This window comes from Dermacentor andersoni, chromosome 10 (genome assembly GCF_023375885.2).
Source record: "Dermacentor andersoni chromosome 10, qqDerAnde1_hic_scaffold, whole genome shotgun sequence".
NCBI lineage: Eukaryota > Metazoa > Arthropoda > Arachnida > Ixodida > Ixodidae > Dermacentor > Dermacentor andersoni.
In genome coordinates this window covers 23,471,761-23,493,583 of record NC_092823.1, presented here as the reverse complement: position 1 = coordinate 23,493,583, position 21,823 = coordinate 23,471,761, and the positions used below count along the sequence as shown (strand labels likewise).

At 46.5% G+C, this 21,823-nt stretch overlaps 1 protein-coding gene across 1 annotated transcript; it reads right to left on the bottom strand.

The window, feature by feature from the left end:
- Nucleotides 1–5,328: 5,328 nt before the first annotated feature.
- Nucleotides 5,329–20,523, bottom strand: LOC126518985 (uncharacterized). Its single transcript, XM_050168598.3, has 2 exons — nucleotides 20,123–20,523; nucleotides 5,329–6,549 (listed from the first exon to the last, which is right to left on the bottom strand). Exons 1-2 carry the CDS (start codon nucleotides 20,462–20,464, stop codon nucleotides 5,443–5,445), a joined length of 1,449 nt encoding a protein of 482 aa, XP_050024555.1. The 5' UTR covers nucleotides 20,465–20,523; the 3' UTR covers nucleotides 5,329–5,442.
- Nucleotides 20,524–21,823: the final 1,300 nt, after the last annotated feature.

The window sequence follows — 21,823 nt, the reverse complement described above, 5'->3', positions numbered from 1 at the left end:
GCGGCGAGCGAAAAGCAAATCGTCATGAAACTCTGCGACAAGTACCTCCCGCAACGACAGACGGTCGAGCACGGCCGGTACACTGGCAGTCCTAGTCCCAAGTTAGATGAAGACTTCAGTGAGGCGGACATCAGAACGGCACTTCAAGGACTCAACGGCAAGTCAGCCCCATGACCGGACAGGGTTAACAAAAAAAAACGCTCAATAACCTGGACGACAAATCTGTCACCAAACTCACGGGCTATATGAACAAGTGCTGGAGAGAAGGCCGCATCCCGGAGCAGTGGCAGAGGTCCAAGGCTATCCTCATACCCAAGCATTGAAAGCCGTTGAGTTAGGAGCACCTACGCCCAATCTCTCTCACGTCATGCGTGGTTAAGGTCTTGCAACACGCCTTCCTGAACCGTATCAACAGCTATCTAGAAGAGACGGAAGCCTACCCCCACACCATGATAGGCTTCCGATCCCGCCTGTCCACGCAGGACGTCATGTTACAACAAAAGAACCAGATCCTTGACGACAAGAGAAGAAACACCAGAGCCATCCTAGGACTAGACCTGGAGAAAGCACTCGACAACGTGGCTCACGAGTCGATCCTTAAACATGTGTCTAATCTGAACCTGGGGGAAAGGGCCTACAGCTACGTGAGGGACTTTCTGAACGATCGCAAAGCCAGCCTGACGGTTGGCGACCTCGAGTCCGAAGAACGAACCCAGGGAAGTGCAGGCACCCCCCAGGGCTCAGTTATATATCCGCTCCTCTTCAACTTAGTCGTGCTGGGTCTCCCCAGCAAACTACGGGAAATCGAAGGAATCCACCACGCTATATACGCAGACGATATAACGATTTGGGCGGACCGCGGCAGTGACGGGCAAATTGAACACGCACTACAAATGGCCATTCACAAAGTCGAAGAGTACCTCCAAGGAACGGGCCTCAAATGCTCCCCGAGCAAGTCCGAACTACTCGTTTACCGGCCCACGCGCAGAGGCATGCCACCAAAGAGCTATACAGGACCCCGGGAGTATGAGGAAATCGGCCTGTACACACAAGACGGAAACGCAATCCCCAAAGTAAACAAGATCAAAATCCTCGGAATGATCATTGAGCCCAATGGAACAAACGGCGAAACCGTGAGGAAGATCTAAGGCAAAGTCACCAGCGCCACGAGACTCATAAAGAGAATAACCAATAGACACGCGGGCATGAAGGAAGAAAACATCATTCGACTGATCCACCCATTCGTTGTCAGCAACATCGCCTACGTAGCCGCCTACCACAACTGGTACGTCGTGGAAAAGAACAAGATCAACACGCTCATAAGGAAAACGTACAAGGCAGCCCTGGGCCTCCCGGAATCGACGAGAACCGAGCTCCTGGCTCAGCTGGGCATATACAACACCCTAGAAGAAATAGCCGAAGCACAACGCATCTCGCAGCTCGCGCGCCTGTCGACCACCACGACGGGAAGGTGCATTATGAACACGCTCGGCATAACGTAACACAACCAGCACGCACAGAAAATGCAAATCCCCTACAAAATCAGAGAGAACATTACAGTAGCAACCATCCCAAGAGACGTGCACCCCGATTACAACCGAGGTAGAAGAAAGGCAAGAGCCGAGGCTCTGCTCAGTTCATTCGGCAGGGAGAGAAACGCGCGCTTTGTCGACGCAGCCGAATATGCGAACGGCCAAAAATACACCGCCGTAGTCATAGACACAGAATCGAAAATCAGAACCACATGCAGTGTGTACATCAAACACTCGGAAATAGCGGAGGAAGTAGGGATGGCGCTGGCCCTCACAGAACAGGAATGCGAAGTCGGACTAAGTGACTCGCAAGCGGCAGTAAAGAATTATGCCAAAGGTCGAATTTCCAAAGAAGCCCTGTCCATTCTGGCCAAAGCGGGCAGATCCAAAGCCGCGAGCTCGAGGATCATATGGTTCCTCGGGCACGTCACCACGGAAGGTGACGCGCTCCCGAACCTAAACGAGACAGCGCACCGGACGGCGCGAGACATGACCCGCCGCGCCGAACAGGGCAACGCCTCTCGTACGAAAGCGAACGCATCTCGAGAACGGGACAGGCTCACCAGATACAACGACATAACCAGTGCATATTTGAACGCCAGAAGGATATGCCCACCGCCGAGTCCCAATGTGAACAGGAGGCAGGCCGTCGCCTGGCGACAACTCCAGACGAACGCCTTCCCTAATCCATTCCGTCTGACACGTATCTTCACAGATAAGCATCAGGACGACACGAGCAAATTGTGCCAGGAAGGACCAGCCACACTCAAACGCATGCTGTGGGAGTGCAATGTAGTTATAGGAGGGATGGCAGTTACGTCGGAGACCCTGTCGTCGAGGTGGGCCGCCGCCCCTACGTTCCCCCGTGGGGAGACCTGATCCCGGGACTCTTGCCGGACGTACAAGAAAGTTCCATCCATCCATCCATCCATCCATCCATCCGTCCGTCCGTCCGTCCGTCCGTCCGTCCGTCCGTCCGTCCGTCCGTCCGTCCGTCCGTCCGTCCGTCCGTCCGTCCGTCCGTCCGTCCGTCCGTCCGTCCGTCCGTCCGTCCGTCCGTCCGTCCGTCCGTCCGTCCGTCCGTCCGTCCGTCCGTCCGTCCGTCCGTCCGTCCGTCCGTCCGTCCGTCCGTCCGTCCGTCCGTCCGTCCGTCCGTCCGTCCGTCCGTCCGTCCGTCCGTCCGTCCGTCCGTCCGTCCGTCCGTCCGTCCGTCCGTCCGTCCGTCCGTCCGTCCGTCCGTCCGTCCGTCCGTCCGTCCGTCCGTCCGTCCGTCCGTCCGTCCGTCCGTCCGTCCGTCCGTCCGTCCGTCCGTCCGTCCGTCCGTCCGTCCGTCCGTCCGTCCGTCCGTCCATCCATCCATCCATCCATCCATCCATCCATCCATCCATCCATCCATCCATCCATCCATCCATCCATCCATCCATCCATCCATCCATCCATCCATCCATCCATCCATCGAGACTGTTAAATATTACTTTAGTTTTCAGCAGATTAATTTTTAGACCCACTCTTCTGTTTTGCCTCTCCAGGTCAGTGAGCATGCAGCGCAATTGGTCCCTTGAGTTACTAAGCAAGGCAATATCATCAGCGAATCGCAAGTTGCTAAGATATTCTCTATTAACGTTTATCCGCACTTCTTCCCAATCCAGGTCTCTGAATACCTCCTGTAAACACCCTGTGAATAGCATTGGAGAGATCGTATCTCCCTGCCTGACGCCTTTCTTTATTGCGATTTTGTTCCTTTCTTTATGGAGGACTACGGTGGCTGTGGAGCCGCTATAGATATGTTTCAGTATTTTTACATACGGCTCGTCTACACCCTGATTCCGTAATGCCTCCATGACTTCTGAGATTTCGACAGAATCAAACGCTTTCTCGTAATCAATGAAAGCTATATATAAGGGTTGGTTACATTCTGCACATTTCTCTATGATCTGTTTGATTCGCTGGTTCGTAGTACAGTCTTTTCTCACAAAAATTCAAGATCTAGCTTTTGCATAAGAAAGAGGACATACGCTTCTACGGCTCGATATGTGAAGGCAACAGTGCAATAGAGCGTAATCAAGCCTAATTCACTTCAATCCGCCCTATTACAACCTAATTCACTCTTAATCCTCCGCAACTTACCAGAATACACCTTATTGCAATAAAATTCGCCCTCAATTCAATGCAATCTACTCTTAATCCGACGTATTCCACCATGGTCCGCCCTTGATCTAACGTTATCCAGCCTTAATCCAACGTCAACCACCTTGATTCGCCCGAATCCTACCTAATTCTCTCTTATTACTCTGCAATCTATGAAATATACCGTTAATGCACGACAATTTACTGTAATCCGACTTAATCCAACCAAATGCATCTTCAATCCAACGTAATCCACCTTTAACCGAACACACCCCACCCTCAATCCAACGTCTTGGGAGGCATGCGCGTTTCCGGCAGGTTAAAAAGCGCTTGTTTCTATTATAGGCGTTGCCTATGCCGTGCTGCCGAAGTCCTTGGCGCGGCGGCGGCGGAATGCTTTCGGGCACGGCTAGCAGGTTAGGACGGTTTCTGCAATGTGAGCCTAGTAACGAGACTGGCATTGCATTTCATTTCGCGTTAAACGAAAACGTAACATTAGAGAGGACGGGTGTTGACACCCACAAAGTGGTGTCTCTTTGCTTGCTACTCCTGCGCGCCAGTGCAGGGAGGAAGGCAAGCGCGCATTGAGGAGCCCTCTTTCCAATTGACCGTCAGTTGCGTAACAGGTGAATACCGCAATTGAAATTTATCAAGCGGGTGAAGCGGCCGTACGAGAGTGAGGGCGAAGTTTGTCGTTATTCGATGTACTCTAAAAGCAGGCGCCCGATGCGGACAGCAGCTCCGTGGTGTGGCCTTGCAGCCGCTCATCCGACCGGAGGGGTGGGCCGCATATTTTTGATCGCGATTGCACATCACATGACCACGATGTCAACTAAAAAATTTGACAGTAGCCCTTGTCCGCTGCCGACGCTTTCTTTAGTGCCGCGTCTTTGTTTGCGATCCTAAATCATGTGATATATGCATCAACTATGCCTTCTAAACGTCCTTTTGAAAACCAAATTTTATCGCAAAGTTGATGGCACATATGCTAAAACCGGTGCCGTCCACAGAATTCGTGGATGAGACCGCTATAATAGCTCTAATTATAAATAGCTATAATTCGCAAATTGTAAGATATGCTGTACATAAAATAGCGAGATACGTAATTAGTGAAACGGTTAATCAAATGCGCATCTGATCGCTCGTAGACGTCATGTCCGCCTCGGCGAGTAATTTAGTTGAAGGGTAGAATTGTCCTATCAGCCAAAGGTAATTTTTTTCAAATATTGGTGCAGCTAAGACAATGACTATGTTGTTAAGATGATTCCCCTTTGTAGGTGTGCCATAAATGAACAGTGGAAAATAAAACAACGTACATGTAAGTTAAACAAGACTATGCGATAGGAATTGAGTTAGCATGCACGGATTGTTTCGTCAGAAATGCAAGCTTTTTGTGTCAGCACTGAAGGCATCGTCTCTAAAGTTCTTGCGGTTTGGCTTTTATATATATATATATATATATATATATATATATATATATATATATATACATATATATACATATATATATATATGTGAACAGCAAATATCCACCATGATAGAATATGTGGAATTCTCCGTCTGCGAGTCACCTACACAAACAGTTCTGGATGGAACAATACACAGTTGAAAGGCAATTTGATAAACTTACACTACAGCGATGTCGGGTAGATAAGTACACATTGAAAAATTATTGAAGAAAACCGAAGCTTTACTTTTCTTTCAACGAAGGCATTTGGAAGTGCGAAATTTGTTTCCAGGAAATAAAACAGCGTGTATTTAATGAAATACGCAAAATTCTCATTTATTCTGCTACGGGCTTCGAAAGAAGCTCCCACACGATGTGAAGCTTGTCCTCCGTGACGTACCCTTCCCCTTCAAGATCATTTAGGCTAAATGAAATGCCTCGGGGGAAGCAGCCAGCGTTGTCTGTTTCTCCGGGTCTTCCATAGTACGTAAGTTCACCGGTATTCGGCCACGCCTTCTGGCACTGTTTGCTTTGGGACGGATGCTTGACGGTCAGCCGAATGTCCTGACTGAAAGGCCACTGAAGAAATTCATCGATCACACCCTTGTGCAGCTGAAAACGAGGATGCAGAAACACATGATCTCCCTCTTTTGTGAAGTACACTCCTGGCGACACGTGATAGCCAGATATGTATAGTTTTTCTTCCGCGCAAAGATGTTTGCCTTCAGAATATGCGCTCTTTTTCATTGCTTCGTATCCCTTAACAATAAACTCATATCGCTTTATGTCTATTGTGTGTAAGGCAAGTTCTTTATTCAATGCGCTATGTCCTCCTTTCTTCTCAGTGTGCTTCGCTCCACCAATACCAGCAACACTTCCTACACAGTTTATGGAGAATGTCCTTGCGGTGTCCTGCAACACTTCCTTCAGCTCTTTTATTGAATCCGTTAAGGTTCCTGCAAGCACACGTGTCTCTTCGCTGTGGTCAATCAATCTTTTCTCGACTGAAGATAACGTAACTGTAGATTGTGAAGTAAGGTGATCCAAGGTACTATTTCCGCTTGGCCTTTGTAGCAGTGCTTCTTTGACCGTGTTCATGCAATGTGAAATCTCATTTAGCCGGTCATTTTGGACAATATGATCACTAATTACTTCGTCTAGCCTGTCTTTAATTTCAACTCCTCGCACGTCTAAGCTTGCATTCAGAGCCATCATCACTGCTTTTTCGTCAATGTGTGACTTTTCTACAGCACCGGACGTCAGAGACCCCGCATAGTCTCGGCATTTGCTCTGTAAATGCGCGGACACATTACTACGCAGCACTAGCTTTGAACATTTAGGGCACGACGTAGCGTGGTGCTCACAGTCATTGCAAAAATGCTTGTTCAACTCTGATGCAGGCAAAACAACGTCGCAGCCGCGTTCTTCATTCCAACATTTGATCTGAAATGAAAGAAAAAAGAGCGTTTAAGCAATTTTCCATAAGATCTTCAGATTATTTTCTATTTTAACATATTCTATGTTATTTGATGCCTTCGATCTTGCTGTCACACGGGCACTAAATAATGTTCCTTTAAGATGTTGACATACTGCAGACAGAAATGGTTCGGAAGAAAGAAGAAATGCGGCAGCGACAACCTCATTTGAGTGCAACATTACACGAACTATTGCTATTTGGCTTAAAGAAGGATTTTCACTAATCGTGTTAATTTTCAGGAGCGAAACGGCGACGCCACTTGAATCACGTGCGCAAACTGGTGGTATTTACATTGCGAAAGAGAGTGGTTGATGAAGGTGAAATATCTTAGTACGTCGAGGTAACTTCGTTTGCTCCGATTGGGTGGCGTTGCGTTCACGTTCAGCAATCCGCTTTCGTTCCAGTAGGCCACTGAAATCCTTAGGCGTCTCAGCCGCTTAACGACAAGGAGCGGTTTGGTATAGTGCTTATAACTTATAACTTATGCCTTTTTCTTTTTGCTAAATGGTTTCACATACTGAAGTGATGAGGTAACGAGGAAAAGCTGCTTCCGATAACCATGATGTCAATATTTGGAAAAAGACAAACGCTGCTCGATCTCGTACTCGCATGCGTGCGTCAGTGCTGCCCTAACACACATAGCCGACAGGCTACTGACACGGACAAGCCCAAACGTTCAACAGAATTTTATTTCGGTCAGAGGCGTAAATACAAGGAGTCTGCTAGAAATTCCAAATCAAGCAAGAAAGATATGGGTTCATCTGGTTTCAATGGCTTTATTTAAGGTTGTTACTTCATTGTACATGAGCGGTGAACTGCTTATAATAATGTCTCTGACACAAGAAACGATTTAGTTGAATGACTGCTCTTCCGTGTCGATATTCTCTGCTGATACAGCTCCGCACGCACTGCATCGAGGAGCTTCCCAGTGCGGTGTTTCAAATCTGGTGTTACCTAATGTCTCTCTAATTGGACTGGAGAAGTACATTCTCACGGCGGTTGAAATCTCTCTATATGCAGATGACATGTGGATACGGTGCTGTGGTCGTAACAGATGCGCCCTACTAACAAGTTTCCTGAAAGCTGTCAATTACATTAAAACATTTCTATTTGCGCAACGTCTAACGATGTCACCAGAAACACGTGCCGCCGTTCCTTTCACTAGGCGTGATGTCTCGTGCTGTCCGATGCGGTACGTGTCAAGTTTCTGGGGGTGACAATCGACAGACTAATGACATGCACACCGCATATTCGAATTCTGAGAGCAAGAATTGTGTGACACGCGAGCACATTCAGTATCCAATCACGCAACGCTGGGGGCAGCTCTGTAAATTCTCTGTCACGCATGGGAAGGCTCTCTGGGAAGGTTTCCTACGATGCAGACTACCTGTGCTAAAGGGGATTTTCTAAATCGACACAAAGGCGCTCGCTGGTGTGTAAGCAAAAGTCCGGAGAGTGTGCCTTGGCCTGCCGAAAAAGACATCAAGTGTAAGAACCCTTGTAAAAAGGAGACGCCTATCGGTTCCGGTGCTTCTGCAGCAGGAGTTTCTTAGAGTACACATGCGCTTTGCTGCCACAGTACCCGGTTATCCGCTTGCTTGAGACATTGGTACTGTGGTGCGGAGCTTGCTCCCGCTCTTGCGGCCTACGTGCTTTAACAAAACATTGTGTGTGTGTATATATATATATATATATATATATATATATATATATATATATATATATATATATATATATATATATATATATATATATCTCTGCGTGTGCACATGTCTCTGCGTGTACACGCAGAGACAAAGAAACAGCGCGCGCATTAGATCCCATAGATGAGATGAATATTTACAATTAGTATCAGGGTTATAATTATATTCGAGTGCTGATTGCCGTGCTATCGTTTGCTAACGAAGCTTTCCTTCAAGTCTAAATATTTTAAGGCAGTTTGTCGTGTGCATATCATGGCTACGCACGCTTATATCGCATTCCGTTTCTCTACCACGGGTGCGCTTTAAAACCACGGCGCTGCAGTTTTTTGCTTTTCTCTTCTTTCTTCTTCTCCGCCCTTAAACTGGCTCTCTCAACTACTACACGCAGAGACAAAGAAACATCGCGCGCATTAGATCCCATAGATGAGATGAATATTTACAATTAGTAATAGGGTTATAATTATATTCGAGTGCTGATTGCCGTGCTATCGTTTGCTAACGAAGCTTTCCCTCAAGTCTAAATATTTTAAGGCAGTTTGTCGTGTGCGTATCATGGCTACGCACGCTTATATCGCATTCCGTTTCTCTACCACGGGTGCGCTTTAAAACCACGGCGCTGCAGTTTTTGCTTTTCTCTTCTTTCTTCTTCTCCGCCCTTAAACTGGCTCTCTTAACTGTACTACACGCAGAGACAAAGAAACAGCGCGCGAATGCGATCCCATAGATGAGATGAATATATATATATATAGAAAACTATCAGTCACAGCTCTCGTAGTATAGCCCTCTGGGCCGTTTCCTTTTTTTTCGAAAGTAGTCCTATTAGGGTTATTATAATTACACGAAGGTACTTCGCCCTCATCAGCAGCAGTCCTTGGTATAGTTATTCTGGCGGCTAGCTTCCCACGCTATGCGTGCCGCCATCGCACCTGGTTAAGCTTTTCCTAGACGCTAGAACTATGCTTTGTCCGCGCAACCTTGAGCGATCGGAAAGCGCGTTTCCCCCTCTTGGCCGGCGGAGAAGGGATGCTTCGTTCCGGCCGCGAAGCTCTCCACATCTCTGTAAGGTGCCTTGTGGATGTCTCGTGCTGAAGATGCCCTCTCGGTGAGCGCATATTTCACCCCTCATCTTTTAAGAGGTTCAATACATACAAGCATTTGTCTAGCAAACCAGATTTTTTTTTCAAGGGAATTTTCCACGTCTCAGTAATTTCTCTCGTCGTATTCGAGTGCTGATCGTCGTGTTATAGTTTGTTAACGAAGCTTTCCCTCAAGTCTAAATATTTTAAGGCAGTTTTCCTAGCCTCTAAAGCCGCTCGAGTTCGCTCTTCTCCTTGAGCGGCCATTTTTCCTAGAAAGTATGCCTTCCAACTACTCCGCCCTTAAACTGGCTCTCTCAACTACTACACGCAGAGACAAAGAAACAGCGCGCGCATTAGATCCCATAGATGAGATGAATATTTACAATTAGTATCAGGGTTATAATTATATTCGAGTGCTGATTCCCGTGCTATCGTTTGCTAACGAAGCTTTCCCTCAAGTCTAAATATTTTAAGGCAGTTTGTCGTGTGCATATCATGGCTACGCACGCTTATATCGCATTCCGTTTCTCTACCACGGGTGCGCTTTAAAACCACGGCGCTGCAGTTTTTGCTTTTCTCTTCTTTCTTCTTCTCCGCCCTTAAACTGGCTCTCTCAACTACTACACGCAGAGACAAAGAAACAGCGCGCGCATTAGATCCCATAGATGAGATGAATATTTACAATTAGTAATAGGGTTATAATTATATTCGAGTGCTGATTGCCGTGCTATCGTTTGCTAACGAAGCTTTCCCTCAAGTCTAAATATTTTAAGGCAGTTTGTCGTGTGCATATCATGGCTACGCACGCTTATATCGCATTCCGTTTCTCTACCACGGGTGCGCTTTAAAACCACGGCGCTGCAGTTTTTGCTTTTCTCTTCTTTCTTCTTCTCCGCCCTTAAACTGGCTCTCTCAACTACTACACGCAGAGACAAAGAAACAGCGCGCGCATTAGATCCCATAGATGAGATGAATATTTACAATTAGTAATAGGGTTATAATTATATTCGAGTGCTGATTGCCGTGCTATCGTTTGCTAACGAAGCTTTCCCTCAAGTCTAAATATTTTAAGGCAGTTTGTCGTGTGCATATCATGGCTACGCACGCTTATATCGCATTCCGTTTCTCTACCACGGGTGCGCTTTAAAACCACGGCGCTGCAGTTTTTGCTTTTCTCTTCTTTCTTCTTCTCCGCCCTTAAACTGGCTCTCTCAACTACTACACGCAGAGACAAAGAAACAGCGCGCGCATTAGATCCCATAGATGAGATGAATATTTACAATTAGTAATAGGGTTATAATTATATTCGAGTGCTGATTGCCGTGCTATCGTTTGCTAACGAAGCTTTCCCTCAAGTCTAAATATTTTAAGGCAGTTTGTCGTGTGCGTATCATGGCTACGCACGCTTATATCGCATTCCGTTTCTCTACCACGGGTGCGCTTTAAAACCACGGCGCTGCAGTTTTTGCTTTTCTCTTCTTTCTTCTTCTCCGCCCTTAAACTGGCTCTCTTAACTGTACTACACGCAGAGACAAAGAAACAGCGCGCGAATGCGATCCCATAGATGAGATGAATATATATATATATATAGAAAACTATCAGTCATAGCTCTCGTAGTATAGCCCTCTGGGCCGTTTCCTTTTTTTTCGAAAGTAGTCCTATTAGGGTTATTATAATTACACGAAGGTACTTCGCCCTCATCAGCAGCAGTCCTTGGTATAGTTATTCTGGCGGCTAGCTTCCCACGCTATGCGTGCCGCCATCGCACCTGGTTAAGCTTTTCCTAGATGCTAGAACTATGCTTTGTCCGCGCAACCTTGAGCGATCGGAAAGCGCGTTTCCCCCTCTTGGCCGGCGGAGAAGGGATGCTTCGTTCCGGCCGCGAAGCTCTCCACATCTCTGTAAGGTGCCTTGTGGATGTCTCGTGCTGAAGATGCCCTCTCGGTGAGCGCATATTTCACCCCTCATCTTTTAAGAGGTTCAATACATACAAGCATTTGTCTAGCAAACCAGATTTTTTTTTCAAGGGAATTTTCCACGTCTCAGTAATTTCTCTCGTCGTATTCGAGTGCTGATCGTCGTGTTATAGTTTGTTAACGAAGCTTTCCCTCAAGTCTAAATATTTTAAGGCAGTTTTCCTAGCCTCTAAAGCCGCTCGAGTTCGCTCTTCTCCTTGAGCGGCCATTTTTCCTAGAAAGTATGCCTTCCAACTACTCCGCCCTTAAACTGGCTCTCTCAACTACTACACGCAGAGACAAAGAAACAGCGCGCGCATTAGATCCCATAGATGAGATGAATATTTACAATTAGTATCAGGGTTATAATTATATTCGAGTGCTGATTGCCGTGCTATCGTTTGCTAACGAAGCTTTCCCTCAAGTCTAAATATTTTAAGGCAGTTTGTCGTGTGCATATCATGGCTACGCACGCTTATATCGCATTCCGTTTCTCTACCACGGGTGCGCTTTAAAACCACGGCGCTGCAGTTTTTGCTTTTCTCTTCTTTCTTCTTCTCCGCCCTTAAACTGGCTCTCTCAACTACTACACGCAGAGACAAAGAAACAGCGCGCGCATTAGATCCCATAGATGAGATGAATATTTACAATTAGTAATAGGGTTATAATTATATTCGAGTGCTGATTGCCGTGCTATCGTTTGCTAACGAAGCTTTCCCTCAAGTCTAAATATTTTAAGGCAGTTTGTCGTGTGCATATCATGGCTACGCACGCTTATATCGCATTCCGTTTCTCTACCACGGGTGCGCTTTAAAACCACGGCGCTGCAGTTTTTGCTTTTCTCTTCTTTCTTCTTCTCCGCCCTTAAACTGGCTCTCTCAACTACTACACGCAGAGACAAAGAAACAGCGCGCGCATTAGATCCCATAGATGAGATGAATATTTACAATTAGTAATAGGGTTATAATTATATTCGAGTGCTGATTGCCGTGCTATCGTTTGCTAACGAAGCTTTCCCTCAAGTCTAAATATTTTAAGGCAGTTTGTCGTGTGCATATCATGGCTACGCACGCTTATATCGCATTCCGTTTCTCTACCACGGGTGCGCTTTAAAACCACGGCGCTGCAGTTTTTGCTTTTCTCTTCTTTCTTCTTCTCCGCCCTTAAACTGGCTCTCTCAACTACTACACGCAGAGACAAAGAAACAGCGCGCGCATTAGATCCCATAGATGAGATGAATATTTACAATTAGTAATAGGGTTATAATTATATTCGAGTGCTGATTGCCGTGCTATCGTTTGCTAACGAAGCTTTCCCTCAAGTCTAAATATTTTAAGGCAGTTTGTCGTGTGCGTATCATGGCTACGCACGCTTATATCGCATTCCGTTTCTCTACCACGGGTGCGCTTTAAAACCACGGCGCTGCAGTTTTTGCTTTTCTCTTCTTTCTTCTTCTCCGCCCTTAAACTGGCTCTCTTAACTGTACTACACGCAGAGACAAAGAAACAGCGCGCGAATGCGATCCCATAGATGAGATGAATATATATATATATAGAAAACTATCAGTCATAGCTCTCGTAGTATAGCCCTCTGGGCCGTTTCCTTTTTTTTCGAAAGTAGTCCTATTAGGGTTATTATAATTACACGAAGGTACTTCGCCCTCATCAGCAGCAGTCCTTGGTATAGTTATTCTGGCGGCTAGCTTCCCACGCTATGCGTGCCGCCATCGCACCTGGTTAAGCTTTTCCTAGACGCAAGAACTATGCTTTGTCCGCGCAACCTTGAGCGATCGGAAAGCGCGTTTCCCCCTCTTGGCCGGCGGAGAAGGGATGCTTCGTTCCGGCCGCGAAGCTCTCCACATCTCTGTAAGGTGCCTTGTGGATGTCTCGTGCTGAAGATGCCCTCTCGGTGAGCGCATATTTCACCCCTCATCTTTTAAGAGGTTCAATACATACAAGCATTTGTCTAGCAAACCAGATTTTTTTTTCAAGGGAATTTTCCACGTCTCAGTAATTTCTCTCGTCGTATTCGAGTGCTGATCGTCGTGTTATAGTTTGTTAACGAAGCTTTCCCTCAAGTCTAAATATTTTAAGGCAGTTTTCCTAGCCTCTAAAGCCGCTCGAGTTCGCTCTTCTCCTTGAGCGGCCATTTTTCCTAGAAAGTATGCCTTCCAACTACTCCGCCCTTAAACTGGCTCTCTCAACTACTACACGCAGAGACAAAGAAACAGCGCGCGCATTAGATCCCTTAGATGAGATGAATATTTACAGTTAGTATCAGGGTTATAATTATATTCGAGTGCTGATTGCCGTGCTATCGTTTGCTAACGAAGCTTTCCCTCAAGTCTAAATATTTTAAGGCAGTTTGTCGTGTGCATATCATGGCTACGCACGCTTATATCGCATTCCGTTTCTCTACCACGGGTGCGCTTTAAAACCACGGCGCTGCAGTTTTTGCTTTTCTCTTCTTTCTTCTTCTCCGCCCTTAAACTGGCTCTCTCAACTACTACACGCAGAGACAAAGAAACAGCGCGCGCATTAGATCCCATAGATGAGATGAATATTTACAATTAGTAATAGGGTTATAATTATATTCGAGTGCTGATTGCCGTGCTATCGTTTGCTAACGAAGCTTTCCCTCAAGTCTAAATATTTTAAGGCAGTTTGTCGTGTGCGTATCATGGCTACGCACGCTTATATCGCATTCCGTTTCTCTACCACGGGTGCGCTTTAAAACCACGGCGCTGCAGTTTTTGCTTTTCTCTTCTTTCTTCTTCTCCGCCCTTAAACTGGCTCTCTTAACTGTACTACACGCAGAGACAAAAAAATAGCGCGCGAATGCGATCCCATAGATGAGATGAATATATATATATATATAGAAAACTATCAGTCATAGCTCTCGTAGTATAGCCCTCTGGGCCGTTTCCTTTTTTTTCGAAAGTAGTCCTATTAGGGTTATTATAATTACACGAAGGTACTTCGCCCTCATCAGCAGCAGTCCTTGGTATAGTTATTCTGGCGGCTAGCTTCCCACGCTATGCGTGCCGCCATCGCACCTGGTTAAGCTTTTCCTAGACGCTAGAACTATGCTTTGTCCGCGCAACCTTGAGCGATCGGAAAGCGCGTTTCCCCCTCTTGGCCGGCGGAGAAGGGATGCTTCGTTCCGGCCGCGAAGCTCTCCACATCTCTGTAAGGTGCCTTGTGGATGTCTCGTGCTGAAGATGCCCTCTCGGTGAGCGCATATTTCACCCCTCATCTTTTAAGAGGTTCAATACATACAAGCATTTGTCTAGCAAACCAGATTTTTTTTTCAAGGGAATTTTCCACGTCTCAGTAATTTCTCTCGTCGTATTCGAGTGCTGATCGTCGTGTTATAGTTTGTTAACGAAGCTTTCCCTCAAGTCTAAATATTTTAAGGCAGTTTTCCTAGCCTCTAAAGCCGCTCGAGTTCACTCTTCTCCTTGAGCGGCCATTTTTCCTAGAAAGTATGCCTTCCAACTACTCCGCCCTTAAACTGGCTCTCTCAACTACTACACGCAGAGACAAAGAAACAGCGCGCGCATTAGATCCCATAGATGAGATGAATATTTACAATTAGTATCAGGGTTAGTATCGCGGACAACATGAGTCTCTTTCCACGTAAGTGTGAGGCTCGGAGGAGGAGCTGTGGCGCTTGAAAGTAGCCTGGGGCCTGACGAACCAACCGACTGAGCTATCTTTCCGGGCAACATCGAAGGGTCACGAGTTCAAATCACCTGTTATGTTCCTTTTTTTTTTTTCCGCCCCTTTTTTTTCTTTCCTTTTTTTTCTTTCTTTTAATGTCTTTTCCTTTATTTTATCACTGTACGGGAACCCTCCTAAAAAAAAAAAAAAGAAAAAGAAAAGAAAGATATATATCTTCAAATATGTATGGCCTCACACTCACATGTGCAGGTCATAAATACCAGGTTCTGTAGCCGAGTGCCATCCATGCGGTATAACCGAGCTCAGATTGGTCCACCTTGACTGACAAAGTAGGGCACCACTGTAGGTTAAATGAGGCGTACAACTCCTGCGGGACCCGCCGTGGTTGCTCAGTAGTTATGGTGTTAGACTGCTGAGCACGAGGTCGCGGGATCGGACCCCGACCACGGCGGCCGCATTTCGATGGGGGCGAAATGCGAAAACACCCGTGTACTTAGAATTAAGTGCACGTTAAAGAACCCCAGGTGGTCGAAATTTTCGGAGTCCTCCACTACGGCGTGCATAATCAGAAAGTGGTTTTGTCACGTAAAAACCCCATTAATTAATTTTTAATTTAACTTCTACGGGGACGGTAGAGTATCCGTCTCCAGTGCAAGAGGACCGTGATTCAAACCCCGGTGCCGCGCTATTCTCCACCGGAAAATACAAAAAAAAAAAAAACCGTGTGTTGAGAAAATTGCACAAACAGGCCTGGAGTGCGGCCTGATCCCGGTGACCAGAACCGGTAACGCACTCTCTCACCAGAGCAGGATTGGCCACCCTGGTGCAGTACTTGGCCACAACCTCCTATATGAATACAACAATCGAACCCCGGCCCTCAGTCCCCAGCAGCCGCGAAGCAACTGACCACGGCGGCGGTCAGATCTGTGACGCTGCAGAGGGTGCTAATACCTGGCTCCGGACAGGCCGCCATTGGAATCTGAACCTGGCAACGTTTAACGTTAGAACGCTATCTAGTGAGGCGAGTCTAGCAGTGTTATTGGAGGAATTAGAGGGTAGTAAATGGGATATAATAGGGCTCAGTGAGGTTAGGAGGACAAAAGAAGCATATACAGTGCTAAAAAGCGGGCATGTACTGTGTTACCGGGGCTTAGCGGAGAGACGAGAACTAGGAGTCGGATTCCTGATTAATAAGGAAATAGCTGGTAACATACAGGAATTCTATAGCATTAACGAGAGGGTGGCATGTCTTGTTGTGAAACTTAATAAGAGGTACAAAATGAAGGTTGTACAGGTCTACGCTCCTACATCTAGTCATGATGACCAGGAAGTCGAAAGCTTTTATGAAGACGTAGAATCGGCGATGGGTAAAGTCAAAACAAAATACACTATACTGATGGGCGACTTCAATGCCAGGGTAGGCAAGAAGCAGGCTGGAGACAAGTCAGTGGGGGAATATGGCATAGGCTCTAGGAATAGCAGAGGAGAATTATTAGTAGAGTTTGCAGAACAGAATAATATGCGTATAATGAATACCTTTTTCCGCAAGCGGGTTAGCCGAAAGTGGACGTGGAGGAGCCCGAATGGTGAGACTAGAAATGAAATCGACTTCATACTCTGCGCGAACCCTGGCATCATTCAAGATGTAGACGTGCTCGGCAAGGTACGCTGCAGTGACCACAGGATGGTAAGAACTCGAATTAGCCTAGACTTGAGGAGGGAACGAAAGAAACTGGTACACAAGAAGCCAATCAATGAGTTAGCGGTAAGAGGGAAACTAGAGGAATTCCGGATCAAACTACAGAACAGGTATTCGGCTTTAACTCAGGAAGAGGACCTTAGTGTTGAAGCAATGAACGACAATCTCATGGGCATCATCAAGGAGTGCGCAATAGAAGTCGGTGGTAACGCCGTTAGACAGGAAACCAGTAAGCTATCGCAGGAGACGAAAGATCTGATCAAGAAACGCCAATGTATGAAAGCCTCTAATCCTACAGCTAGAATAGAACTGGCAGAACTTTCTAAGTTAATCAACAAGCGTAAGACAGCGGACATCAGGAACTATAATATGGATAGAATTGAACAGGCTCTCAGGAAAGGAGGAAGCCTAAAAACAGTGAAGAAGAAACTAGGAATAGGCAAGAATCAGATGTGTGCGTTAAGAGACAAAGCCGGCAATATCGTTACTAATATGGGCGAGATAGTTCAAGTGGCTGAGGAGTTCTATAGAGATTTATACAGTACCAGTGGCACCCACGACGATAGTGGAAGAGAGAATAGCCTAGAGGAATTCGAAATCCCACAGGTAACGCCAGAAGAGGTAAAGAAAGCCTTAGGAGCTATGCAAAGGGGGAAGGCAGCTGGGGAGGATCAGGTAACAGCAGATTTGTTGAAGGATGGTGGTCAGATTGTTCTAGAGAAACTGGCCACCCTGTATACGCAATGCCTCATAACCTCGAGCGTACCGGAATCTTGGAAGAACGCTAACATAATCCTAATCCATAAGAAAGGGGACGCCAAAGACTTGAAAAATTATAGACCGATCAGCTTACTGTCCGTTGCCTACAAAGTATTTACTAAGGTAATCGCAAATAGAATCAGGAACACCTTAGACTTCTGTCAACCAAAGGACCAGGCAGGATTCCGTAAAGGCTACTCAACAATAGACCATATTCACACTATCAATCAAGTGATAGAGAAATGTGCAGAATATAACCAACCCTTATATATAGCTTTTATTGATTACGAGAAAGCGTTTGATTCAGTCGAAACCTCAGCAGTCATGGAGGCATTACGGAATCAGGGTGTAGATGAGCCATATGTAAAAATACTGGAAGATATCTATAGCGGCTCCACAGCCACCGTAGTCCTCCACAAAGAAAGCAACAAAATCCCTATAAAGAAAGGCGTCAGACAGGGAGATACGATATCTCCAATGCTATTCACAGCATGTTTACAGGAGGTATTCAGAGGCCTGGAGTGGGAAGAATTGGGGATAAAAGTTGATGGAGAATACCTTAGCAACTTGCGATTCGCTGATGATATTGCCTTGCTTAGTAACTCAGGAGACCAATTGCAATGCATGCTCACTGACCTGGAGAGGCAAAGCAGAAGGGTGGGTCTGAAAATTAATCTGCAGAAAACTAAAGTACTGTTTAACAGTCTCGGAAGAGAACAGCAGTTTACGATAGGTAGCGAAACACTGGAAGTGGTAAGGGAATACATCTACTTAGGGCAGGTAGTGACCACGGATCCGGATCATGAGACTGAAATAACCAGAAGAATAAGAATGGGTTGGGGTGCGTTTGGCAGGCATTCTCAAATCATGAACAGTAGGTTGCCACTATCCCTCAAAAGGAAAGTGTACAACAGCTGTGTGTTACCAGTACTCACATATGGGGCAGAAACCTGGAGGCTTACGAAAAGGGTTCTGCTGAAATTGAGAACGACGCAACGAGCTATGGAAAGAAGAATGATGGGTGTAACGTTAAGGGATAAGAAAAGAGCAGATTGGGTGAGGCAACAAACGCGGGTAAACGACATCTTAGTTGAAATCAAGAAAAAGAAATGGGCATGGGCCGGACATGTAATGAGGAGGGAAGATAACCGATGGTCACTAAGAGCTACGGACTGGATTCCAAGAGAAGGGAAGCGTAGCAGGGGGCGGCAGAAAGTTAGGTGGGCAGATGACATTAAGACGTTTGCAGGGACAACATGGCCACAATTAGTACATGACCGGGGCAGTTGGAGAAGTATGGGAGAGGCCTTTGCCCTGCAGTGGGCGTAACTAGGCTGATGATGATGATGATGACTGTACATATCATGATCATCACCCAGTACCTAAGTATGTCGGGCGAACAGTCAGGTTAACATCAAAATATCATTAAAACATAAAAATTAAAATTAAATTGTGGATTTTCACTTGACAGAACTGCGAGGCATTTATGAGCCAATGAGAAGACCTTGGGGTTTTTTCACGTGCACTCACTCCCCTTGAAAGGCAGCCGCCACTGCAGCAAAGCCACTAAGCTACCACGGCGGGTGGTCAGCGGTGGTGCGGCTGCCGGCAACGCCAGAGCGTAGCCATTGCGACAACACCTCAGCTACTAATTGGCCACATCACTGTGCGACTGCTGCAAATCACAGAAGTGGGTCGCGGACCCATCTTTTGTGTGGCACGGAGATTTCCCGATTGGCGAGCGTAGCCGGACGATTCTCCGCAAACAGGTTGCGGTGAGCTGCCGTGCCGCTAACGTGGACGAACAATAAAAACGCTCCCATTCCACGGTAAACTTGTAGACGCACACCCATGCCATTGAGGGCTTCGTTATCACAGCTTCGGCTGACGATTAAATATACGATGGAACAGTTATTCTCCGCGATACTCATTTGCAAAGCCTTGCGAGTCCAACGCAGATGGAGCAATCCCAGACAAGCCGACAGCCGCACAATCCTGGCATCACACTTGAAATGTTAAACACTGTAGTTGTATGTGGTTTCTTAGAAAAGAACATCAAATATTACAGTGCACTTTCGCAAATCAGTATGTCTATTTATGATTAAGACACGCAACCTAGCGTCCTTCGCGGTGTAAGACCAGTTGTAGAAAAAAGGTCGGAGAACAAAAGACGGGAAATACAAGAAAACTTCGACACGCCTGCGTTAAAATGCGCGATGAAAACGAAAGTAATGCACCCTATGCCGCACTAACGGATGCGAGTAAGCATACCCGAATAGAAGGGCAGTTCATAAATCAATAGCGCTGCCGCATACTCGCTGCTTGCTACGCGGAACATACCCGATTGGCACGAGTTCCCACAGCTTTAAGTCAGTAGCAAGCGAGACGTACTTTCAAAAATTATAGCGATTTAAAAGTAGCATAAGATACATACAAACAACAGCGTCAAAATATTTTGCTTCTCTTCACGGTTTCCCCGCCTATGTAATATTTCCATATTTCCTTTCATCTAGCTTACACGTGATTCCTCCGCTCTAACAGCAAATGACCATAATTTCTAAAAAAGCATGACCACTTTACTTTCCAAATATATTCGATTAACTTTGCTAAAATAATCTGGATAACACTGACACACGAATATGTTTGCTCGTGCTATCTTACCTTGCGCCTCAGCAGGTATTCCAAAGGAAATTCTCTCCACTCAGCGTCCTCTGGAAGAAATTGGTCGCCGTCGAGTAGACAGGCGTGTCCGTCGTCGAGTAAGCACTGTTCGTAGCAGCTTATGCAGAGCACGTCTCGACAGGGCAGAAAAACGGTCTTTCTGGGCAGCACGCCACATGCGCCACATATTCTGTGAGCAGGAACAGGCTCGAGGAAATGCAAAGGTCTCCAGTCCAGTTCCTCGGTGAAACCGCACAGCGTGTACAGCTTGCCTTGAGAAGCCATGAGGAACGGCGCATACGTCGACTGCGAAACGCCGTGCCAACAATTCTGCGGAAACATGGAAGCGTTGCCAGTGCGCTATATAATCTCAGCTGTTGCCAAGACTACTATCACACTGATAATGGTACGGACAGTTCCTGACTGTTCACGGCGCCGCTCGCGAACTATAGATGTAACGGCGTGGAAATTATCTACCCGCCTAGCTGCATAAATGTTGCTACCGACAATTTTATCGCCTTTTTCGTATTGGCGATTTTTTGTAAATGTCGCGAATCGTTAAAGGCCATGGAAAAATAATTTACTGACGCGTCAAGGGGCAGGCTACGATGGAAGCGCGACTAACTGCGAAATGAAGAAACAATTGGACGAAGAGAATAATATCTTGCAGAGACCGTTCGGATATTTTTAAACAGAAGCTTTCTTTCCAAACCATCTCTGTGATTCCTCACTGTGGCTGCTGGATGTTCCAGCTGACTTGCGAATAGTTCAATCCTTAAAATAATATTTAAACTATTTGCCCATTGTGAGGTCGAACCACTGTCCTCCAACTAAAGCAGCCTAATGTTTTATTCATTAGGCTACAAGATTTCCTTCGAAACCACAACCTCGCACTACCATTACGCCCAATCGCACGTACACATCGATGTCAGGAAGGCCAATGAGCTTGATCACCGTGTGTGTCCAATTGCGCAGGACGGCTGCGTGAGGAAACATTCCCGCTCGCCTGTTTCCTTGGCGCCAGACACGTAGGAATAAACTGGGCAAATCTATGTAATTTAAACAACAGCTTCAAGCACGCCTCCAATCACTCATGCCCCTGCCACACAGGTCATACGGGCAAGCTTGAGTGCACTTTGATCGAGTGCATTTAGCCGCTAGTGTCATTCGCAGGCTTCTGCACGAGAACGCTTAGGGACAATTACAGCACAGTGCACTCGTCCTCGAGTGTGTTCGGCGAACACACTGCGCGGCGGCGAAGTGTGTAGCATCGTTATTCGTGTAGCCTCGCTCTATTCGAGTGCAAAAGCCGATTTCCAATGCCTCTTGCCCCCGCGTTAGTCCAGTGGCTGCGGCATTGGGCTGCTGAGCTCGCGGTCGTGGGTTCAATCTGGGCCACGGCTGCCGAATTTTAATGGGGGTGAAATGCGACGCGTCCGTGTACCCTGCATTGTTTGTACGTTAATGTGACCCCGCTGGTCCAAATTCTTCCGCATTCCGCCTCCACTGAGTGCTTCATAAGGCGATCACGATTATGGCACTTTACACCCCGCAATGTTTGTTCATAGAGATTGGAGTAATTCTAGGTTAAGTGTCCCAGACATGTCTTTAGACCATCTCAGATATTGCTCGGAAAATTCGGCCAATTCCACTAGTCCTAAAACTGGTTTCTCCAATTTTATCACACGGAAAAAAAAACCT

Bases quoted from the DNA above. Each gene is read 5' to 3' on its own strand.
- LOC126518985 (XM_050168598.3), bottom strand. From the start codon at position 20,464: ATGTTTCCGCAGAATTGTTGGCACGGCGTTTCGCAGTCGACGTATGCG. The intron at 6,550-20,122 runs GTAAGATAGCAC...CTTTCATTTCAG, and splicing joins AATACCTGCTGAGGCGCAAG to ATCAAATGTTGGAATGAAGA.